This window comes from Genypterus blacodes, unplaced genomic scaffold (genome assembly GCF_046128005.1).
Source record: "Genypterus blacodes isolate CSIRO-AG114 ecotype Tasmania unplaced genomic scaffold, CSIRO-AGI_Gbla_v1 ptg000067l_1, whole genome shotgun sequence".
NCBI lineage: Eukaryota > Metazoa > Chordata > Actinopteri > Ophidiiformes > Ophidiidae > Genypterus > Genypterus blacodes.
The window spans coordinates 15,973,794-15,997,013 of NW_027466879.1; the positions used below are offsets into that span (position 1 = coordinate 15,973,794).

Below are 23,220 nucleotides of genomic sequence, written 5' to 3' on the forward strand. Positions count from 1 at the left end.
TTTCTACAGAGGCTGAAGGTAGCATCCCAATCTCTGACATCTCTGCTATTTAATATTTCACACCGGAGGCATTCAGATAATGTCGCTCTCCAGAGGTATCACACAATAACACTAGTCATATTTTAACACAGCGAACACGAAAATCTGTCTTGCACAGGATCAACCTTTTGAGGTTTGAAGATAGACAGAACTAGAAGTTGCTGATTTCATATTCTGTTGTCTTTAATGATCAAAAAGAACCCTGTGATACATTGGAGTGCTTTTCCCTGTTTGGTTTGATCTACTTGCTGTTGGACACAGGGAAGCCATTATCTGCAGGTATGGCTTTCTTGTCTTCTCAGTATGTTCCTCTGTCAAGGTGACACCAAGACGCTTGTCACTGAATTCACATGTCAGATAGTAAAAGATGCTTTCTGCTTGAAGGCATTGCTTCAGCGACGCCCTCAATCAAACCTCTCTCTCCCTCTCTCTCTCTCTCTCTCTCTCTCTCTCTCTCTCTCTCTCTCTCTCTCTCTCTCTCTCTCGTCTCTCTCACACACACACACGATGTCTGGCAGCAAGAGAAAAATAATTAGGCCACGGAGGCCGTCTATAGTATAAAGATCCATTAGTAACACATCTTACATGTTAGAGGATGTCTTTGCAAAGGTAACTAGGGACTGATGACTCGGGCAAATCTGCAGGCTTCACAAACCGATTAAAAGAACGCAGTCTTGCTATAATGATCTCATTCTACACATTAGTTAATCTATGGCTAATCTATGGTACCAGAGCCTCAATGTGCAAACCTGCATCTTGTTGTTCCTGTACAGTAGTAATAGTTTAGTAGAGTGAGGAAAATTCCAGATAAAAAAATACTGAATGATAAAAACCCAGAATGACCAAATTTGTCAAACTGCATTCACTCCACAATCTGCAGCAGAAGTATTTGGTCAATGTTTGCGAAAAGTACAGTTTCCCTTTTCAGTGCTCATCAGTTTCTACTTTTGGAAGCTACACACCTGCTACCAAGTATAAAAAAGAGCTGAATCAGGCTGCATTTCCACAAATTACATAGAATTTAACAATTTCAATACATGTTGACTGCGCAACTCATATCAACATGTCACAGCAACATCATTGCAAATTAGACACAATTCATTATCGATTCTAAACTATATGAAAGGGCGCCGAATCATCAGCCATGGTGCACTCCGCTGTCACATTCATTAAGGCATTTAAATATGGCAGAGACAGATATGACTCGTGATGTGTGCCTTCTATACTCAGCTCAGCACCTTCACACTTCAAGTTCATTATCTAACCTCACACCCTGCACAATCTACCCATGTCGTGCTAATGCACACACACATACACAGAGAGAGAGAGAGAGAGAGAGAAGATGCAGAGCTCAACAAATTATAGTTGTTTTTTTTCTCAAGCGAGGGCTTTGCCTTCTGAGAACTGAAAATAACTCCAAGGTCACTCAGCTCTCCATTAGGGCTTTAAACCACAGCAAACAGCTAATTAATTAGACCTAATGTGAGACAATTGTCAGACTATTAGTTCCTTTTCTATTCGAGGAAACAACACAAAGCACTACTAGCATTTCCGAGTCGATTTCAGTAAAGATTAAACAAGTTTTTTGCTTTTATTTAGCCGGGGAAGTTTTGCGAGGTGTACCTTTTTATTTGTATTTTTTTTTATAGCAGTCACACAGACAAACAGCCTTAATGCACCTCTGTGGACAATTTAGCTTTTTTTTGGTAAAGTACACTTTGGTTGCCCGAGATGGAAGGCGATGTAATAATACATCCAGGCAAATCAGATTCGTAGCAGCAGAAAAAGGTGCAACAGGATGTAATGGAAGACTTAGTATTTCTCTTTAGTTCTGTTATGTGGCTGTGAAACGTCTAGACTGTGAACCTCTTATTTCTCATATATCTGAGAGGAACGAAGAGCAGAATGTCTCTAGTGAGGAGTGTGTGTGGTCTGGCTGATGTCTCCTTTTCATCCATTGGTGCTTACGACTTCATTACCATGCAAGTATACTGTCATTATGTGCAGCATAAAGGCATTATTACCTACATCAAGAAGGATTTTTAATTAATTTCCATGGTAGAGTGAGAACAGGCAAATATATGTAGATTAAACTGTATGGACACAAAGCACATTCAAGGATTCAAGACATGATGTGATGGTGTGTGTTGGAGAATGATCAGCGGTGATATGAAGTATGTCTCTGGTACATAACATTAAACAATTGCATGTATAGTAAGCTATCTGACATTCTGTATAGTACATCCTCCACCATCACCACCTGGCTTAGAGACAATCAATGCTTCATGACAGGAGACTCTGCATTCAATTAGTTGGGTTTATCATTAGGAAGCTGCTGCATTAAAATATAAATGTCAATACTGGAGGGATGATACAGATAGACCAGCAGGAGTCTATGGCGACAGCACACAAACATTATGAAAGAAAAGAGGATATAGATTTTATTAAACCATGGCACTGTCCTTCACTGTATAGTTACTCTGACACATCAGAGTCCAAAACAAAACTTTGAATAAAAAGCGAGGAAAGAAGGAAATACCAGAGAGACCTTGAAGCTGGAGGGGTGATTGATATCCTTCCTTTACTTTTATTATAATGAATATAAATATGTGAGAGATTAACTTAATGAAAAACATACAGCCTCACCTTTTCATTCCGACACACCTGTCCGTATCTTCAGAACATCTTTGACTTGTTTGAAAAAAATTGGATGTGCTCTGGGACTAAATTAGATTTAATAGAAAGAGAGCTGAATTATATCTTAATAACAATCCTCCTGTTGCTGCATATTGCACACACACATACATTTCCACACCCTGACACTGGCACACATATACTGTACAAATGAGTTTTTTTTCCCTTGAAAACAGACCCGTGAACCCAGGTGTATGCAGAGACGCTGCAGGTCAATCCTATTCTGTCAAAGACTGTGTGAATGTATGATTGGTAATGAAATCCAGCCTTATATTCAGTCATATTAGTCTGACGCAGGGCTGACAAAGACATGATGATAATCTGGTAGCGGCGGCTGTGATAATAATCATATTCTCCTTCGTCACAAAGATCAAATGAGAACTCAGAGTCACAAGGTTGTCGCTTCGCCGTGGAGGTGTAATTCTACTTCATATTATGAGTGAAATTATTTCATTAACATATGTGACTGTAGGTGAGATAAAGGTAATGAGAATCTTTTAGGTGCTCAGGAAAAGCATAGAATGTGATCAATGGACCTGTCAGTTACAATGCATATACTTTACTCATATATATTATTGGATATATATTGGATAACAGCAGCCGTTCAGCACATGTTCATGTAGAACCAATGATCACTTTGCTCAGGCTGCATCATGGACACCTTGAAGAACTGTCACCACCAGCATTGCTTCATAGTGTTTGCTCTTAATCGACAACTTAATGAATAAATTATTGGACACTTCAATCTACTACATGCAAGTGCTACTAATTCATTAAAAAGTTTACCAGCACATGTTGTTGTCTGAGCAGCTGCATCATAATTACATGAATCAAATGAGGTTTACAGAGATTTCAGTATTTCTACGTGCTACGCATCCAGCCTAGAGAGCGTCTACTGTACATCTGGAGTTCCGTTGGCAGTTTTGCACAAAACACATTTTATTTTCTTAAGTTGAAAAAAGTGAAATGCAAATTGGCAGTGTTTCCATTAACTGGTATTATGCGAGTCTTGCATCCTGTTCCATTTTACATTTTAATCTTTCGACTTGATACAAAAACCACCTCACCTTTTCAATGTCACAACTTTAAAATTCCCATAATAAAAGTCAATAGAAACTCAGCTTTATTCATTTCAGGTACATTTGAATTAGCTGAAAAAGTTAAATGGTGCTCATTAAGTTTTCCAGTAAAGTCACAGCGTTGTGTGATGCAATAAACGGGCATGAAGGTGAAGCTAATCTGCTATTCTGACTAACAACATAAGTGACCTCAGTGTCATGAACAGTGTGAGTCACTGCTATTTGCTATTTCTGTTTAAGGTTCATGTACATTTCTAAAGCAGGATACAGAGGTAATCTGGCAAGTGAGTTACAGAGACAAATGTTTTTGAAAGTTAAAAACTAACAAAGCACAAACAAGCCCCAAAACCAGAGCTGATCAGTGCAAGTGCAAGTGTGGTGAGGTAAGCACAAAACAAAAGAAGTTTTGTGTGTGTGTGTGTGTGTGTGTGTGTGTGTGTGTGTGTGTGTGTGTGTGTGTGTGTGTGTGTGTGTGTGTACGTGTGTGTACGTGTGTGTACGTGTGTGTGCCTGTGTGTGCGTGTGTGTGCGGGTGTGTGCGTGTGAGTGTGTGTGTGTGTGTTCGCAGAGTGAATTCTGTGCCAGAGCCTGTGGCTTAATTCACAAAAATAGGGCTCATGTACATTGGGGATTTATTCCAGCATCACACTCAAACACAAGATTATCCTTTTGAATTCCTCTACACTTCTATTCTTTAAAACCAGAAATGAACCCAGTAGTTATTAGTTGAATTATCCACCTCCCACACATGTGAGGACGTAATGAGGATGATTTGTATGTTCTTGTTCACATTGAAGCCGATAGATAATCAACTGCAACTCTATGTATTGTATATATGTATGTATTTAAGCACCTTACTGCTGTATGAGTGTGTATATACAGTACATAGCAGAGGGCCCCAGTGGGAATCAGACCTCTAACCCTGACAGTGTTAGCACCGTATTAAACTCACTGAGCTGCTGTGCACCACCATCATACATCACTTCGGTCCAACATTCTTTTCAAGTGTCTAACCTCGTGTACCCACTGCCCCAGATACCGTAACTACTGACAGCTCACAATGTGCAAATTCACCTTGTGCATGTTCACTGTTGTTACCCGAGTGAACATCCAGTACGGCTTTACCCTGCCAACGGATTTAAAAAAACAGCTTAATAATGTAAGGTGCTCTAAATTAGGGATCAGTGCATGTGCGGATATGCAGGAAGGCTGAAATGATCAGTGAAGACACAGAGATCATGTCCACAGTGTTCCCTTTTATTCTCCTTTTTATCTGTAACTTAAGGCTTGAAAGGAAATGAATGGTTCCTAATCTAAATGCATGCCCATGTATTCAGAGTTTACACCTAAAAATTATTTCTGAATTTAATGATCCATTTAAAAGGGAAAGCCCAAATTCATGTCTTGTTCTAACTACCACCAAACCTGTGAACCTTTGGATTCTGCTCCTGCCTCCGTCTGTGGAAAAGAGCGTTCTTTCATCCTGACTGTTGGACTGAATTCTAAAATTGGGGAAATACTCTCAAGCTTTGTGCGTGCTGTTGGTGATAACGTTATGAAGCAGCTCTAAGACCCCTTTGCTCTCCGGTCCTTTAACCAATTCAGACATTAGACTGTTCTCTTATTCTGGCAATTCTTCTTTTCTTGAAGGTAGAAGATGAGTGACCCTTACTAATCACACTCTTGAAGGGTTTGAGATGTTGGAGGCTTTACAAGCTTGGAAACCAAGGCTGGCATCTATAAATAATAAAGGGCCATTAAAAGTATCACTCAAAGCTCCGACAGACCTATAGAGATAATTAACAAGCATCATTAAAGCCCCTGGAGGGATTTTTAACCTCGAGAACAAAATAATGACATTTCAAATCCTCACAAAGACAGAAAAAGGAAGAGAAAGTATGAGCGGCACATGTGCATGAACAGATACACTTAATTGAAACGAAACTGTAATACACCTGTGTGCAACCTCCATGTGCCTGTCACCAAACCTTACACAAAGAGTCACTGGAAGGTCTACATGAATGGGTTTCTTTGTAGAGTGTTCTGAAACAAGGACAGTGTAATGTGTATACTAAAAAGCACACACTCTTATTCATAGTCTGGAGAGGTCAGCAGGGACAAATTCTCTATAGCAGTGGTTCCCAAACGTTTTCTTTCGCGCCCCCCTTATATAGATCAGAAGTTTTTCGCGCCCCCCCTCATCCGTGTGTTATGAGCAGTGCAATCTCACTCACCCCATGCATCACAATATGCAAGATATTCTACGTGTAGCGATGAATGCTGAAAAACATGCGACTTGACAACTTGACTCAATCATAATTTCTCTGATTCTGCCACACTGACCTTGATAAACGTGTGTTAGAGATGTAAGTGCTACAGTTTGCATATACTGTGTCTGTGTTGAGTGTGTCTATTGATTGGTAAAGTTAACAGTGTGTAAAAAGAAAAGCTGTTTGTGTTTGATTGTGAAGGTTAGAGCAGTTAGTCAAGATGCTATGGTGGAAAAATGTTTTTGTATCTCCATCTACTTTACTGCAGCATAATAATATAATATTCATCAATGTGCCTGACAAAACACTTGAATATGAATGATGAGAATAATACATTTGTGGATTGTAAATACGTATATATTGCAAAATTGATAGGCAAGCTGTAGGGCCGCCGTTATCATTCACTCATTATTTCCAGGGTGTGAGGGCTCAACGGTGACGGGATTCACACTCACACCTAAAATGGCCTCTCCCTTAAAACCCTCCTGTCACACGCAACATATTGTAAAACACACCGGGAGGCTGAGTGTCTGAAGCATGACAGTGAGGGAGAGAATGAGGACGGGGCAAACTGGGTTTGCTTTCACCCTTTACATGATTAAGGAATGATGTGGAGCCAAACGCTTCAAGGCACTGACAATAGAGATCAAAATCCAATCTTAGATATTGCTGGCAGCAGACATCACCTGAAGCACAAGCTACTTTGTGCTTGTTATGATCTGGGGGGGAAAAAATTAAAATCTAAGTTATGATGTCATTATGAAATATAGAAAAGCAGTGTGAGAGTGCAGCAAATTAGTCTATTAAATATTTTTGCTTGGATTGTTTTCAAACTGTCATTGATGTGGTCTGATTAATGATAATGTAATCAAATCCGTGCACAACCTTTAAAATAAAATGTATAATATAATGTTTCCTTGTGTCCTGACTTGGGGGCCAGAGTGGGATAACTATTTAAAAGCTCCCTAAGTACTTCTTATGCATACATATATTGTTACATTTATTTATTTATTTATTCATGTATGAGATATTTTAACACCACATATCGTTCTGGTACAACAAATAGGCTCAGGCACAAAATCGCAGAAGAGAGATGTAAAAAATGATGTATTTGTTTTGATTAAACTACTTCTCTTGCTTCTGATAGCATAGCAGGTTTTCTATTGTAAAGTTGAATTTTATGCTTAATGGTTACCTTACCTTCTCTGGTTTTGCTCCACAGCACTAAAGCTTGTAGTGTACACATACTGTACACATCTCTCCATGTAGACACACACAAACACACACAATTACAAACTCACAGATTTGCATATGCATGTCTGTATATGCACACATGTATACAGCGAGTCCACATGCAAACACATAGAGTAATGGAGGAAGTGGCATGAAAGAATCTGATGTTGTGGCAAAGCAGCCTGAGAAATCAGAAGGGAGCCATGATTGTTTGTCTGTATTAATGTGCACCTTGCTGTGTGATATGTGTGTATTTTGTCAAATGAGCAAAAATGACCTGTATGACCTTCATGACACATTAAATGAAAAAAAGCTAGAAGAGATTACTCATTCATCCTTCACACCAGGAGTCTACATCACAGATCCTTCTTCTGTTACATTGTCTCTGATTTATAATTTGGTTCTGTTGGTTCCTTATCACAGGGATATGAACCACAGAGGAAACAAGAAATGAGAATCTGTCATTCATTGGTCAGAAGTTATGCGTGACGACAAGACAAAATAACGAGCAAGCATAGCGCTGCAGTTATGTCTGTTTTTAATGAAGCCATTCCTGTTTTGCTGTTCATACCAAACAGAGCGGTCAAATGCTGCCCGAGATGAAACACTTTGAAGTCTCTATGTAGTCAACAGCATTTACATCCATTTTTCCATTGGATACACACTGCAGTCAGACGTTTAAGCAGAGAAGGCGAGCAGGTGTGAATAGACTCTAACTCTGTCCACAACTTGCATCATCCCAACTATTGATGGGAACCACACCCCCCGAGAGAATATCCTGCTGCTCAGGGTGCGGTATCATGTCTCTAATAAACGACACAATAACTCCATTGCGGGAGAGATTATTGTTCGTGTCTCACCTGTGTAGCCAACAATTCTTAATTAAATTGCAAGTGTTTCATTTTCATAAGCATCCAGAGTTGCATTAGAATTCATGCAGTTGGAACAAAAGTCTACATGAGCAGAGCAAAATAGATAACCATGAATTCTGGGTTTGTTTTCCACATTGCAAAGCATTTCTAATGTGTCTGCAAACAATGTGCCGCAGACAAAATGAAATCCCTGAACCGTGAAAAAAGAATACCGAAGTAGACATCAATACAAACTATGCATCAAAAACATGTATTTAATCATTGTCTGGCAGAGAAACAATTGGCCACTCCCTTAAAAAAAAAAAAAAGAGAGAGAGAGAGGGAGAGAGAGAGAGAGAGAGGGAGAGAGAGAGAGAGAGAGAGAGAGAGATGAAACTAAGAGAAGACAGGAGGAGAGGAGAGGCTGAGTCAGACAGACTGAGAAATCACAAACGCACCAAGGAAATCATGAAGAGCCATGCAGAAACTATATCCAAAGAGCCACCAAAAGCAGCAATGCAGAGACAAATATCACAGACATAGTGAGTGAGGGAGGCAACCATGTTGAGCGAGATGTGAAATAGACCATAAACAAAGACAGAAAGTTTGGGAGAGTTTCCTTCACGCTGTGCTACTTAAAGAATAGATGACGGCCCAGTGGTTCACCCTGTGGCTGCGGCTTGCATCCCACTGAAAGGTCAGGCTGCCTTTTAAACTATCTGTTAGCACCCTTCAATCTGTATGTGTGTGTGTGTGTGTGTGTGTGTGTGTGTGTGTGTGTGTGTGTGTGTGTGTGTGTGTGTGTGTGTGTGTGTGTCAATGTGAGAAACACCAAATCCACAGCATTAATATCTATGTCAAAGTAGCACAGTAGCACTAGAGTCACGATGCTGAATCATAAATAAAATATGGGCGTATAGACACTACACTACAACTGCCAGAACTGTGAAAAGACTTGTAGTTGTTTGGAGTATGGCGGACTTATTGTTTTGTCATGTCATTACTGATGAATGATACAGGTGTCTTGGGCCAGTTTGTCTGTTGAATGCCTTACAGGAGGTTTTAGATCTCAATCTGATTCTAAATAGAAATCTATTGATTGTATTTGTAGGTTGTGCGTCAACATGAGACATCATCAATAACATCATCATCATCATCATCATCAATCTGTCATCAACATTACCATCACCATATCCAGCACCGGAACCCTTAAAATCATCATAATCTCATAATCCCACTTACCTGTTTGTGTCCTGAGAGGAGGCCTGAATCCACGGCGAGGTTGTGACCTAAGCTAAGCAAACGCCTGAGGCGCGTCAGCTGAATGTTTCTCCTGAGCTACAGAGCTTTGTGCCGTGTCACCGGTCAGGTTTCTGAACCAAGTCCATCCCGCCAGTAGAGGCTACTCAAAGTTAAACCCCGCCTGCTCACTGTCCCACTGCCTCAGTGGTCAGGGTGCCAAAGGTCAAAGGTCAGCAGGTGCATGTAGGTATGTGACAGCGTGACAGAGGCCACACCGGGGGGGGGGGTTGTTTGTGGTAAAGAACATGGTGTGTTTTTAAAGCTAGTATGAGTGACTGGCGCATAATGTGTTTGTGGGGAGGGGGGAGGGGGATGGGGGCTCACTGAATCCAGGCTCGCTAGGATTTGATTAGTGCACGGACTCATGATCATTTCATATTGTCAGTCGATGCCGGCAAAGAGTAGAAGCACCAAAGAATTCTTGTTGTAGCGACTGATTTATTCGAAATGGCTCTGTGCTCAATGAGAAAACATGCAGAATTCATAACTGACTCAAAGGCTTGACTAAAAACATACAGAGCGAGTGAGAAGAATGGGAAATGAAGGGGAGAGAGGGCTCTGTTTGTGTGTGTGTGTGTGTGTGTGTGTATGTGTGTGGGTGTCCTTCTGTTATTGAAGAAAAAACAAATGTATGAAAGGAAGAAATGTTTGGAAAAGTTGACCAAAAGAAAGAGAGAGATGAACGACTGTACTTTCATGATGTGCATGTGCACTCATATGTGTGTGTGTGTGTGTGTGTGTGTGTGTGTGTGTGTGTGTGTGTGTGGAACGCATGCTGAGCGTATGAGGTTGCATGAAAGAAAAGTGAGAGCAGTGTGCATGGTAGATGACCTGATGCAAGACAGAGTACACACAAAAACAAAGCAAGCTGTTTCGCCAAATCTGTGTGCGTGCATGCGTGTGTATGTCCATCTCCGAGAGGAAGACAGGATGATAGAAGAGACGGGGGAGGAAAAAAGCAAGGATGAAAGGGAACGTGTGAGGAGAGGAGAAGGGAAATTAATATGAAGTATGGATGTCATTGAGGGAAGGGAAGTCTTTGTTTGTACATTGTTTGGGTTCCATCATGCTCTGCCCTCTACTCTCTCTCTCTCTCTCTCTCTCCCTGTTTATTTTGCCATCTCTGTCATATATGAGGCTGTAATCACGAAACAAACACCAACAATTCAGCCACAGTCATCCCTTTTTTTCTCATCTCCCCTCAGCCATCACTCTCTCCACACCGAGACAAATATCAAGGTTGCATCCTCTCTCCCTCCCTGTATGCATCCCCCGCTTGCATAGTCCCTGTTGTCTTGTATATCTGCGAAAAGTGTCCCAATTCGCTTCAATCCTTCTTTTAACATCTCTGTCTTATATTTACCATCATAAACTTTCCTCTCGTGGATTCCTGAGGCGGCTTTTTGGAGCCAGGTGTGCCTTTCTGGATCTCTAGATTTTGTGGTTCCCTCCCCCCCATCTTATTTCCAGATAGATTTTGGAGCCATCATCTGTCATCTCCAATAAAATCTGCATGTTAAGGTGCCTTGTAGTTGCTTCCACCCTCATTGCATTGCTGTTTGCGGCATGTTCCTCCTCCTTCCTCCTCGCTCACAAGCTACAACCCCCTTTTCCTCTACACTCTCCCATCCATCTCTCCTCCTGCTTCCATTTCTCTCTCTCTCTCTCTCTTTTATCCCCGGGTGGCTCAAGCTAATTGTTATATCGTTCTAGCGCTAAAGCCGCCCTGCGTTGGAAGTGTGTCTGATCGCCACTGGCTCCGGCGCAGCATGGGGGGGATGGGGGAATTGAACAAGCATTGGCTGTCAGGGCTGGTTAGCCTCACACGGCTCCTGTCACCGCTACAGTCATAATACAACCTGTTTACTACCCAGGCCCCAGCAATTATCAGCACCCCCAGCAGGGCCGGCGCCTGGGGAGAACTAACACTACCAGCAGAAATGGAGGTGAGGGAAGGAGGGAGGGCGAACAGGCTGAGGCCCCATCCACACTAACAAAGACACAATTGAAAACGCTTTTTTTTATTTATCTTTTTGATCTTCCGTCCACACTTAAATGGCGTTCGCACCCCTTGTACCCTGAGCTTTTCCAAAATGCCCTCCAGTGTGGAATAAAAGTGTGGCTGGAGAAAATGCCTACAATCACAGCCACTGTGGTACAGATTGCGTCAAAGCTCAGTAGAATTATGAGCCACACATAGCCCAGGGGAACTTGTCTGGTGGAAAAGGTTTGATGTTAAAAGAAGCGACATGGTGGAGAGCAACACACGGAACAAAAGAGCAAATGAATTAAGGTAATGAAAGATAATTTCTGTTTAGTGTTTTAGAGCAAATGGCAATGTTTTCAAATGTACACAACCTACTGATGGAGGATTTAACGCTTGTGAGAAAGAGTGTGGACAGTTTGGGCCGTGGGGGCGAGGGGAGGTGTGTGTGTGGGGGTGGGAGGGGGGGGGGGGGGGGGGTCTCTGTCAACCTACCTGTCTCCATGACCTGACCCCTGACTCAGCGCTACAGTGGGACAGTGACACAAACAGCAGCACACGGCCCCTACAACACAACACTGCTTCTCTGCTGTCACGTATGGGTCCAATCAGAAGGTGTCAGGGAAGTAAACAAAACACAAACATCCTTCACTTTCCCCGTCCAAAAGGTTATTTATAAAGGTTTTCCAACAAAATTTAGTAATACTGGCAACCTCAACACTGAAGAATGTGTTGCCTGTATACGACCCGTGACCCAGTTGAGTTAATGTCTGGAGACATTTCTATTGGGTTCTTTAATTCATTGTATTCGGGCACTTTTTGGCATGATAATCCTGCTCTAAGGAGAAGGAGCCTTTGATTTGTTTGCAGCAGATTCTGGAAATGTGAGTTGATGTGGCTGCAGGTTAAAAGTCTCCGGTGTAGAGTATCACGCTGGCAAATTAGTGTTGAATAATATACTAATGTTATACCTCTATATTCTCTTGTTACGAACAACAATAGAGTCAGGACGACGTCAGACTAACGGGTCCGTACAGAGGCGCCGACAAGCAGGCATTGTGATTTGCATATAAATTAATTACTTGACAGAGCTGCAGTGTCAAAAGAAACATGAAGGATGTGAAAAGCTGAACCGCTGACGTGGAACTGAGGGAATTTTCCAGATTCCATTCATGGTTTGGTATGGAATAGATGAGAGAGGATGTGGCTAAGCAGAGAAACAGTGGGTTAGGAAGCCCGCACCACCTGGACTAACTGTTACAAAACACTCATCGCATCACGCAGACGTCACTATTTCCCAGGAGTATCTGACCAAACTGCGTTTCTAAATGATCCCCATGGGTCGAGTGCACGTTCCTACTTTGTTCACACTTAGAACCGACGACGCTGTGTAATATCGCGCCCACCTCTGCCCCATCTATCCCCAAATCCCCCCGACCCATCCTTCTTTATCCTTTCCATCCTATGTCATCAGATACTCCTGGAAGCTATTCCCACCTGAAATCTCATCATCCCCCCCAATCTGTATTTGATCGTTCTTTTTCCAATCTTTCCCTCTGTCCTCGTGTCTGTCTACTCTGATGGTGGGAATAGCTGCAGTGACAGTCGGCCGTGGTCTAGAAGTGGAAGGAGTGTCTTTTTTTTTCTCTTTTCTTCCTGCCCACTTACACTGCACATCTACGCGGATGGACTTGATGGCAGCCACCCCCACCCCGTTGTCGGCCTTGCAGTAGTAGCGACCCCCCTGCACCCTCTGGATGCTCTCGATGCGGAGCGTCTCATTGTAGATGGATGTCTCTTGGAACTTGTCCGACGCGCTGCCGGCTGTCTTCGTCCACCGCACCTACAGAGAGTGGGGGGAGAAAAATGTTGGGTTAAGAGAGATGCTGTGGGTGAAAGCGAGGCGCACTCAAGGACAGCATCAGTCAAAGTCTCACGGTGAGACAATAACACACAGAGAGGCCATGGATTTGCCATTTATCTGCCCACAAATGAATTCTTCGACTTACTGTGTGAGCAAAAACACTTGAGTGGCAACAAAAAACTCTTTTGCTCAATAAGATTCAAGAAATGAGCTTCCTCCAAATGCTCCTGAGCCGCAGAAAAAGATGACACTGTAATGCAGGTTAAGTGACTGAACAGATAAAGAGAGGAATTATGAGAAAGACGGGAAGCTCAGACCACTACATGGTCTGAATAAAATGATAAATGCAGTTACCCCCCCACCCCTCGGCTGATGATAACATCTCTGAGTGGACGCTAATGACACTAAGCCATGTAGTCCCGGCGCTAAACTCAGCCCATTAAGAGTTTTGACAAACTCTATCGGGCTTTTTCACGCCTCAATTATCCCATCGAGTCATCGGAATGCAGCTCAGCAGAAAGCCACATGATACATTTACTAGATTAATCAAATACACAAATACGCTCCCTTCACAGATACATCGGAAGTCTGTAAACGTCTGGTGTGTGTGCGTGCCCGTGCATGTGCGTGTGTGTCCATTAATCCCCATTAACCCTTCTGCCTGTTATCAAGCTCAACAAGACTATCAACCATGTCCTGTTGAGGAGGAGGTCAAAGAGGATAATGGACAAAAGGTACTGATACTGTGTTTGAGTGTGCATGTGTGTGTGTGTGTACCCATGCAAATTATTATGTGTAAGTGCACATTCTGGCTCTCACACACACTCACTCATCTGATTCTGAGTATGCCCACACATGCACAGTATCAGTGTTCATGCATGCTTTCTGTGTGTGTGCGTGTGGGTGTGGGTGTGTGTGTGTGTGTGTGTGTGTGTGTGTGTGTGTGCCCGCGGATGTGTGTGTGTGTGTTTGTGTTAGAAAGGAGGTTATATGGATTAGTGGATTAACACGGCCCATGTAAACGCTCCATGCCTGTTTATTCAGCTCTGTTTGTGGGAGGGATTTGTTGGAGGCAGAGTGCCATTGATCAAACCAGCCAAGGTGAGCCATGAACCGTGAACCGAAGCCTGTCTCTCCATGGTATAGTGCGTTTGTGTGTGTGTGTGTGTGTGTGTGTGTGTGTTTGTAAATGTGGGTGTGTGTGCCTCTGTGAGAGATAAAAAGAGAGTCAAAGTGAGCGTGAAGTGTGCATCTTTGTGCTTTTGGTTTATCCTTCATATTTGAGGATTAAAGACGAGTGGAGGGCTTACAAATGAAGAGCGTTTGCTCTCTGTAGCCGTGGAGAGCTGCATTTCAAGAGTTATTCATCGAAAGATTCTTGAAATCTGAAGAGATTCTGAACATCTATAAGAATTTTCAGAAAATAAAGCAGAATTTGTGAAAGGAGGTGTGTGTCTTTACAGTGTCAAAAGTGGATGAATAACGAAGGAGAGGAATTGTTGAGTGTCATAGAGGCTGTATAGCATTTCCGTCACGGGAATGAGAGGGGAACGGTGGCAAGTTTGTGTGGTCTTTTCCACATCTCGTTGATTTCTGGCTTTTGTGAACTCATGTAGCAAAAGTGTCCTCCCAGTGGGACAGGACAGCACAGGAGCCTCCCACAGTCCAAACACGTGCAGCTTTGGTCAACCGGAAACTTGAAATAGCACCGACTGTGTCTGCGTCCGCGTGTGCAATCGGCCTGTTGGCGATAAGATAAGCTTTACACCACCCCAGGCTAGTATATGGGGGGGCCGGGCTGGGAGGAGCTTGCTGCCCATCAGATGTCAAAATGTCGTATCAAAAGAACTGATTCCTTGGTCAATGGATACAATCTTTTCTTCTACTGTCTTGAGTCAAAAACGCCAGATGTGTTCAAATGTAATTTGAATAAATTTACTAATCAACTTAGCAAGTCTGTATGTACAATTTATAGATTACTATCTCAGGCCAAATGCAGCTTAAAGCGTCTCCAGGATAATTTAGTCCGACTGAAACAGCTGTTTTTGTTTATCCGATATGCAAATGAGGAAATACAGCGGTATCACCACTTTAAGTGCAGAACAAAAAAATCAGAGTTGCCTATAACGTGTTTATGATGCAATCTGCCCTTAACAACACATCTGGTGCTGTGTTTTATGAATTAACTCCCGAGAGTGAAACGCAGAGAGATAGTGAGGGAAAAGTGATGAAAAAGTGTGAGTTAGAGAGGAGTAAGTAAGAGTGTGTGAGAGTGGGATTTCTCTGTCAGGGAGCGAGTGCAGGTAAGAAAGGGAATAAGAGAGAAAGATATACAGCATTGCTGGCAGCTGTGTGATAGGAGGGAGGCAAAAAGTGCATCGTGCTGGGAGTTGCCACACCGGGGAGGCAGATGAAGCCAAATCCAGAGAGGTGATATTGAGAATAAAAGGGAAAGAGTGTGTGATGCAGATGACAGGCAGGCAGCAGAGCAGCTTTTATCTGTCTGTGATACCCGCAGCTTAAAATCATCACCTTCGCTCTTTTACCGCGGCCTATTTCTCTCAAACACCCTCAATAGATGTGCAATGCCTTTTTTCCTCCCTACTCACCTACTCAAGTCCCTGTGGGTTGGTCTGCACGTCTCCCTCAGTCCTCTTCCTCTCCCTCCTCTCCCTCCTCTACCACCGCTCACATACCGGTCTCTCTCCCCCTCCTTTATGTCTTTACAAAGCCGAGCCGATCTCATCTTTAAGCGCACGTCCTTTCACCTTTCGCGCCGCATAGAATTAAAAACACACTTCCCGCAGACCTTCACCTGCACATAAAGGCGCACACAGATGTATTTGTTGAGAAGGTGCTCCTATAAAAGCTCTTGTATTTGTTTGGATGTGTATTGTGCATGAAAGGATAAGGCGCCGAGTAGCAGGAAGTCCACCACGTGTACGTTTGTTTCAATACGAAAACAGTCTGAGCATGGTGTGTGTGTGTGTGTGTACATTTGTGGCTTGGAAATTGCCATTAGTCTCAATTCCAATTGTGGTCACTGAGGAGTGTGCCAGTGTGGGCATAAAATACTATGCACAACCTAGTGGGCAAATTAAATTTCCATTAGTGGTCACACTTGTGTTGCTGGTTACCACTGAACAGTTTAAGTGATTTTCATTTCCTATAATGCCCATTTACACAGCATTTGTTTAAGCGGGAAACAAATATATAATATCTGCTATACATACTGTTCAGGCTTCCAAACACTCATGGGAGACAGTAGAATATGCTAGAAACATCATAACATTTTAGAATCCATCCGATATTATGCAGTTGACATTTTACACTGAGTCATGTACTTCCGTTGCTCTCAGTCTGTAAAGGGAGGTGAAGGCAGCGCTGCTCTGTATCCGTCGGAGGATTAAAGTTAAAACCGTATCTTTCTGCACAAAGTCATCTTCGGCAACAACAAAGATGTCACTGATGAGTTGTGCTGGAAAGCAGCAAGGATTCCTGGTATTTACTTCAATCAGCCGCTGCAAAACTTGTCAAATACTGTGGTTTGTTTACTGTTGATTCTGATGCTTGAGAAATACAAATGTGTTCCCGCTTTGAGTCTACTGGCTCCGCTCGGCTCTTTGTACTGATATTGCTGAGCAGGACAGCAACGCTACTGGACTATTTATTCCCAAGACTAGAGCAGAGAGAGCATTCCCAATGAACTTCCACTCACACATCTGGTCGATAGAGGAAGAGGAAAATGAAGAGGAAGAGGAAGAGGAAGGAGAGGAGAGGAGAAACGCTAATCTTACTTTCACTTTCATGCTTGGTGTCTCTGTCAATTTCCCTCTCTTATTCTCTACAAGTCGCACACACACACAAACCCTCTTGTCTCTTGTCTCTCTAAGCTTTTACTCTCTCCTCAGAGTGACACACGGACATGGTCTGATAGCTGACGGACTCCTTTGCCCTGCTGTCCAGAACTGGAAGCTGTCAAACTATTCAGCAATACATAAGACTCCTTAAGACTGAATGAACAAAATCCAAAAATGATCGTTTTGTCTGGTAGCATCTAGATGTAAACAGAAATGAGCAGCGATCATCCTCGATCACCACTCATTAGTTTTTTTACACACACATGCAGCCGAGCGGGTGTATAATCACATCTCTCTATCCATCTGTCTGTCCGTCTCTCTGTCCATCTGTGTGTCCGTCTGTCCGTTGTAATCCGTTTTTGGAACAAACCGGACAAGTTTGGCACGTTGACTTTGAATTTTCACAAGATTATAACTTTTGTCCTAGAAGTTATTGAATGTAAGTGATTTGTTCCCTGTATTCCTTTGGTCCACTTGCGTCCATAAATTTAATTACAATTTTTAAATTCCTTACTGTTGTGCCAAATTTGAATGGTTAGGAAAAAGTGCTATATCTCACAAATGAATCAGACACAAATCTTGGACGCGTTGTCATTCACTTCCTAGGCCAAAAAACCCCAAAACACATCATTTGGCCTGTTGGTGGCGCTATTACAACAACAAGGAGATGTCCTCTATGCCCTCTGAACCTGTCACAATAACCTCACCAGAAACACAATTTTCTGGGTGTATGTCAAGTTTTCAAGCTCAGACTGGAGCTTCCTCTTTATCAGATTTAAAACTGGCATTCAAAAGCAATCAAGCCCACCATCACATTAGACGTAAAGCTGAAAACTGCTGCAAAGCTACGAGAAGTGATTATGTGACCTCACTAAGCAATGCTGAGCTTGCAAGCTGTTCTCTGTACCAGCGCTGCTTTCTGTTGTGTTTCAAAGTTTAAATCCTTTATATTCCTTTTCAGTAACTTGCGACGCCTGCTCCCTTTCTCTTTTATGCGTTTCTAGTATATTGCTGTAGAGTTGACGAAACAGTGCTTTATCCATCCAACTGGCTGACTTACTGTGAATAGGATTAAGATGGTAATCCTGTTATCGGGGAATACTGCTTGGCACAGGCACACACAGACACACACAGACACACACACAGACACACACAGACACACACACACACACACACACACACACACACACACACACACACACACACACACACACACACACACACAGGCCCTCAGACATACACAAACACATGCATAAGTACACAGGCTGTCATGTCTAAGATGTGTGTGAGAGGAAGAGAGAGAGGAAGCAGAAAGTGAGAATGACAAGCTGACAGTAACAAAAAGAGACCTGGTGCCAAATGACAACCGGTAACAGGTAAACATATTTTCTGTTACGACTATCTAACAGGAGTGACACAAAGTGACAGGGGACAAACACACACACACACACACACATACACACAGAAATATCAGGACTTGTCTGTCTCTGGGAGGAGAAATGGAGGGATGGAATGAAGGTAAAGGTAAAGGGAAGAATAAAATCTGGATTAAACGAGTAAATCAGTACAGTGAGGTTTAAAAAAAAAAAATGATTTCAAGCATCACCGCCTCAATCTGTGTGAAGTTTCAAATCATCAAGGAGGATTTGGCAGAAAAGAAGAGCAGAGAGCAATTGTAGGGGTAAAGGAAAAGAGGAGTGGACAGAGACAGACAAAGCTAATGGAGAAACGGGGGGAGGTTGTTTAAGGTGAGGAACGAGGGGAGGAAATGAGGCAACGCAGAGTAGAGACCAGGCCAGAGATGGAGGGGAAAAGGAAAGGATGGGAACGTGACAAGGTAAAAGACACAAGGACAGACCAGGAAAGAGAAATAAAAGGAAAGAAGTATAAAAAAAAAAACATGAAGAAGGCCAAAAAAGGGATCGACAAAAAAGAGAGAATTTGGAGGCAAATGAGGTGTAAAGATTAGACGGATGTTGAGCAAAAGGTGCTTTTCAATAAGCCGTCTGCATTGATTCATGAGTGCCAGCTTAGATTTGTAATCGATAACCTGTGTAATTGACAGGGCCTCTCTTAAGAGAGTGTGTTATCTTGATTACTGTTAACGTTAAAGTCATTTTACATCAGCACAAAAACAATCTTCCCATATTGCATGTAGCTTATTGTAATAATAAAAGCATAGATTTCAGCACCCCCCACCCCTCAACTGCCACAACCCCCACAACCCCCCGCGGGGCCAGCAGAGATCATACAGCACAGTTCAATAAAACTGACTCATTGATATTGAAAACGCCACTCCTCCCCCTAACCTTGTCATACAATATGAATGCCTTCATCGCTGTTTCTTGCCTCTGTAATCTGAGAGCGATGCTGCCGTGGAAATTACAGATCGCACAACGGCATCATCAGCATTTCCCATAATGCCGTCATTGTTTTACTTTCCACACCAACAACACAGCAAGATGTTGTTGTTTTTTTAAAGGGATACAGTTGAAAGTTGAAGAAGAAGTAGTGGAGGTAAACTTCATCTAGCGTTGAGGATTTGATGTAAACTGTGCATACATACTTTACATCAACCTGAGGGATTAAACAGTTTATCCACCAGAGAAACAGCATTTAATCACAATGGGCAATTTAGCATAACATGAAAATAATATGATTTCATTGCCACTTTTCTCGAGCACATTTGCTTGAATGTGTTATGAGGAATCAGCAGACGTACAGTAAGAAGCTCTGTCCAAACAGCCTGCGTGTGTTGACAGGCGTCAGCTGCAGCGTCAGCCACTACCGTACACACTCCGCCCAGGCTGGATGTGTTGCTTGTAATGACTAATTAGCACAAGCATGGAACTGCATGCAGAAATCTGAGCTCCCTCTTTGTGTGTGTGTGTGTGTGTGTGTGTGTGTGTGTGTGTGTGTGTGTGAGGCAGAGCAGGTGATATCATTGCTGAGTGGCACGATGATGCAGGGATACTGAGAAATGAACTTGTGGTAGGCAAGGATCTCTGAAGCATTGGATTGACCAGTCTATCTACTGTATTAGAGGAAGACGTGTTTTTGTGATAAGAGACATCTGGACCTGTTCTTTATTGTATTTAGCCTCAGTGGCCGGACTTGTCTGGGAAATACAGTGTGTTACCACGGCAGCAGACACTCCAGAGACACTCAAACATTCAGACAAGGTACAGAAGTGGCAAGGCTCATCAGAAGCAATATTAAGCTTTTCTCTCGCTCTCTCTCTCTCACTCCCTCTCTCTCTCTCTCTCTCTCTCTCTCGCTCTCTCTCTCTCTCCCTCTCTCTCTCTCCCTGTCTCTCTCTTCTATTGTCCTTATAACACCCTGCGCGTATATATTGGTAACATTCTCTCACCTACTACGTGGGTTGACGTCAGCTGAAGAACTGATGTGATAAGACAACTGGGTAATAATAGGATAAATACAATTTTCACCGAAACATGTGTTACCGAGGCGACAGTGAACGTGTTTGTATTGAACTAAACTTCTCAACATGTCTCCATGGATCCATATGGGTCCATTCAAATGTCTATAGGCCTGATAAGTGAACATCAAATAGAACATGTATTCCCTCTGAAGCCTCAACCCATCATCAGTGCCACAATGAACTCAAATTTGGGTGCTGGTTCAAATCCTGGGGTGGTGCAGTTTTTGAGGGGAGGAGTTTTGTCAATTTATTCAAAAGTATTACAGAAATATCAATGAAAAATCTTTCTCATTAGGCAGTAATGTTATTAGATCAAGAAAAATGTCTCTCTTTTGGTCGTGTAATTTGTTACACGACCAAACACACACGAGGAAAATACTACTGTCTGACAAACAACACAAAAACACACACACACACACGCACACACAACGAAAGAATAGAATGTATCCTCATATCTTTGTCTGTTTTGCTCACATTCCGTAATCTAATGTGTATGGTTGTGGGTGTAAAGAACAGAAAAGTCTGGTTTCTTCTCAGAGGCTCTAAAGAAGTTTTGAACGGAAGTCGTTTCATGAAAAAGGCTCAAAAACACTGGAAGCCGCTTGTTTACCACATCTCCATACAGTATATTCTTCCATATATTATCTTCTGTATCCATCTTCTTCAATCCGTTGCCGAAAAACCCTGAGTAAACAAATAATTCAGTTTCCAGTCAAACTTTCAGTGCCATGTCTCATCTCCTCATCTTGAACTTTCCAACTATTTCGATCTTCCTCTTCTCCCTTCTTGATCCTTCCTCATTTCAAACAGTTAGGGTCAGGCAGTGACCTTGTCCGTGTCTAGGTCGTGTTCCCACTGAGTGCCTGTGAAGCCTCGTGATGCCACCTGATCGGCCTTGCTTTCAGCCTCACTATCGATCGCCTACCACTCACCCCTCAAGGACAGAAATCCAAACCCATATTCCAGACCGCAACCCCCTCCACCTCCTCCTCCACCCCTCCGCCCGCGTCTTTCATTCCTCCACCTCTCTACTTTTGCTTTCCTCTATGGCTCTCTACACAGAATTCATCTCTGTCTCTCTCCCCTGTCTCACACACAAACGCACACACACACACACACACTGGTCTCAAGGTTGCAGTGACCAGGAGACCCATGAATAAATAATAAGGAGGTAGGAATCACTTTCAGAAAAACCATTTACCCACCTATTGTGTTCTCCAAGAAGGTGTGTGTGTGTGTGTGTGTACAGCTAACACTCTTTGTGAGCTACAGTGCTTTGTTAACTAAAAGCTCCGCTGCCCTTGCAGTTAACTTGAACGATGCAAGAGGCAAGGGAGGCAGAATTAGGAGAGGTGGAGAGGGTTGAGATACGGAAGAAGGAGTGGAAAGACCAGGAGGAAACAAAAACAAGGAAACGGAAGAAGGGAAGAAGGTTGAAACAAAAAAGGGAGGAAAGAGAGAAAGACAAAGAAAGACGGACAGCAAGAGAAATGATTAGATTTCTCTCTACTCTGTATGGATCTGGGTGAGAGCTCCATTTTCAATCCAATCCAGCCCAGCCAAAGGTAAACAATCAGTCTTGATAAAGGATTGGATAAATCCTCAATCAGACTCATTCTCGGTAAAGCAGCCATTTACTGGGCCGGGCTCACACGGCTAAATTGGATCCTCCCTCAGAGAAGCGAGAGAGAGAGAGAAAAAAAAAGAGAGAGAGAGGGAGAGAGAGAGATAGAGAGAGAGAGAGAGAGAGGGAGAGAGAGAGAGGTAGATGAAGATCTCCATCCTCTCACCATACAAAGGCAAAACGTTCCAAATCACACACGTCTTTCCAATACATTAAGATTGAAAGTTCAAAAATCCAGTGCAAATCAGATCTTCCTCTGATCTTGTACACGACCATCGGAATGTGGGACGCCGGCGACTCTCCCCAAGCTGGAAAACCAGGCGCAGATAAAAGCTTCTGAAATGTAACATCTTACCCGATCAATAATGTATAAAGTGCTAATGTTTTTAAAGAGCTGTCTGTTCTTCGGTGAATGCGTTCCTTGTTAAATATATTAAAATGCCGTCTATTCATATCTGTTGGTTCTCTGCGGGGGAAATGCATTATCAGGACCATCGCCGTAAACTTGGAATGTATCCATAAGTGATGACAGTGACGTGAGCGGGACGCATCGTTCAGGCCAACACATGCTTCACGGCAAACTGAGCCATGGTTCACTTGGCTTCATGAATACTCCAAAGATTGAGGACTCCCATTCTACAATTAAATAATATATATAACATATCATATCCTATTTGGCAGTATGGATACAGTTAAAGTATTGCTTTTGTAGTATACTGTAAGGTATTCTGAGGTTTGGAGATACTGAGCAGTTTGTTTTGGGGTGACAGCGTTTTCACAACAATGCTTGTTTTTGGAATGTGGAAAGACACATACCCAACATTTTCTCTGATGAGTGCAATTTGGCAATAAAATATTAAAAATACTCCATCCAGCAGATTGAACACACACTGGCATGGATGTGTGTCTCAGCCTGAGAAGAAGCCAGTAACCAAAAGTAAACCATGTGAACAGCCCTCGACGACAACGTGCAGCGCT

The 23,220-nt window shown here is 42.7% G+C and overlaps 1 protein-coding gene across 1 annotated transcript in view; it reads right to left on the bottom strand.

The window, feature by feature from the left end:
- mdga1 (MAM domain containing glycosylphosphatidylinositol anchor 1) overlaps positions 1-23,220 on the bottom strand; it is a 96,649-nt gene that overhangs the window by 69,199 nt on the left and 4,230 nt on the right. Inside the window, exon 2 of the mRNA XM_076156069.1 lies at positions 13,121-13,295. Coding sequence (XP_076012184.1) covers positions 13,121-13,295 — 175 coding nt within the window. The remainder of the gene's footprint in view (positions 1-13,120; positions 13,296-23,220) is intronic.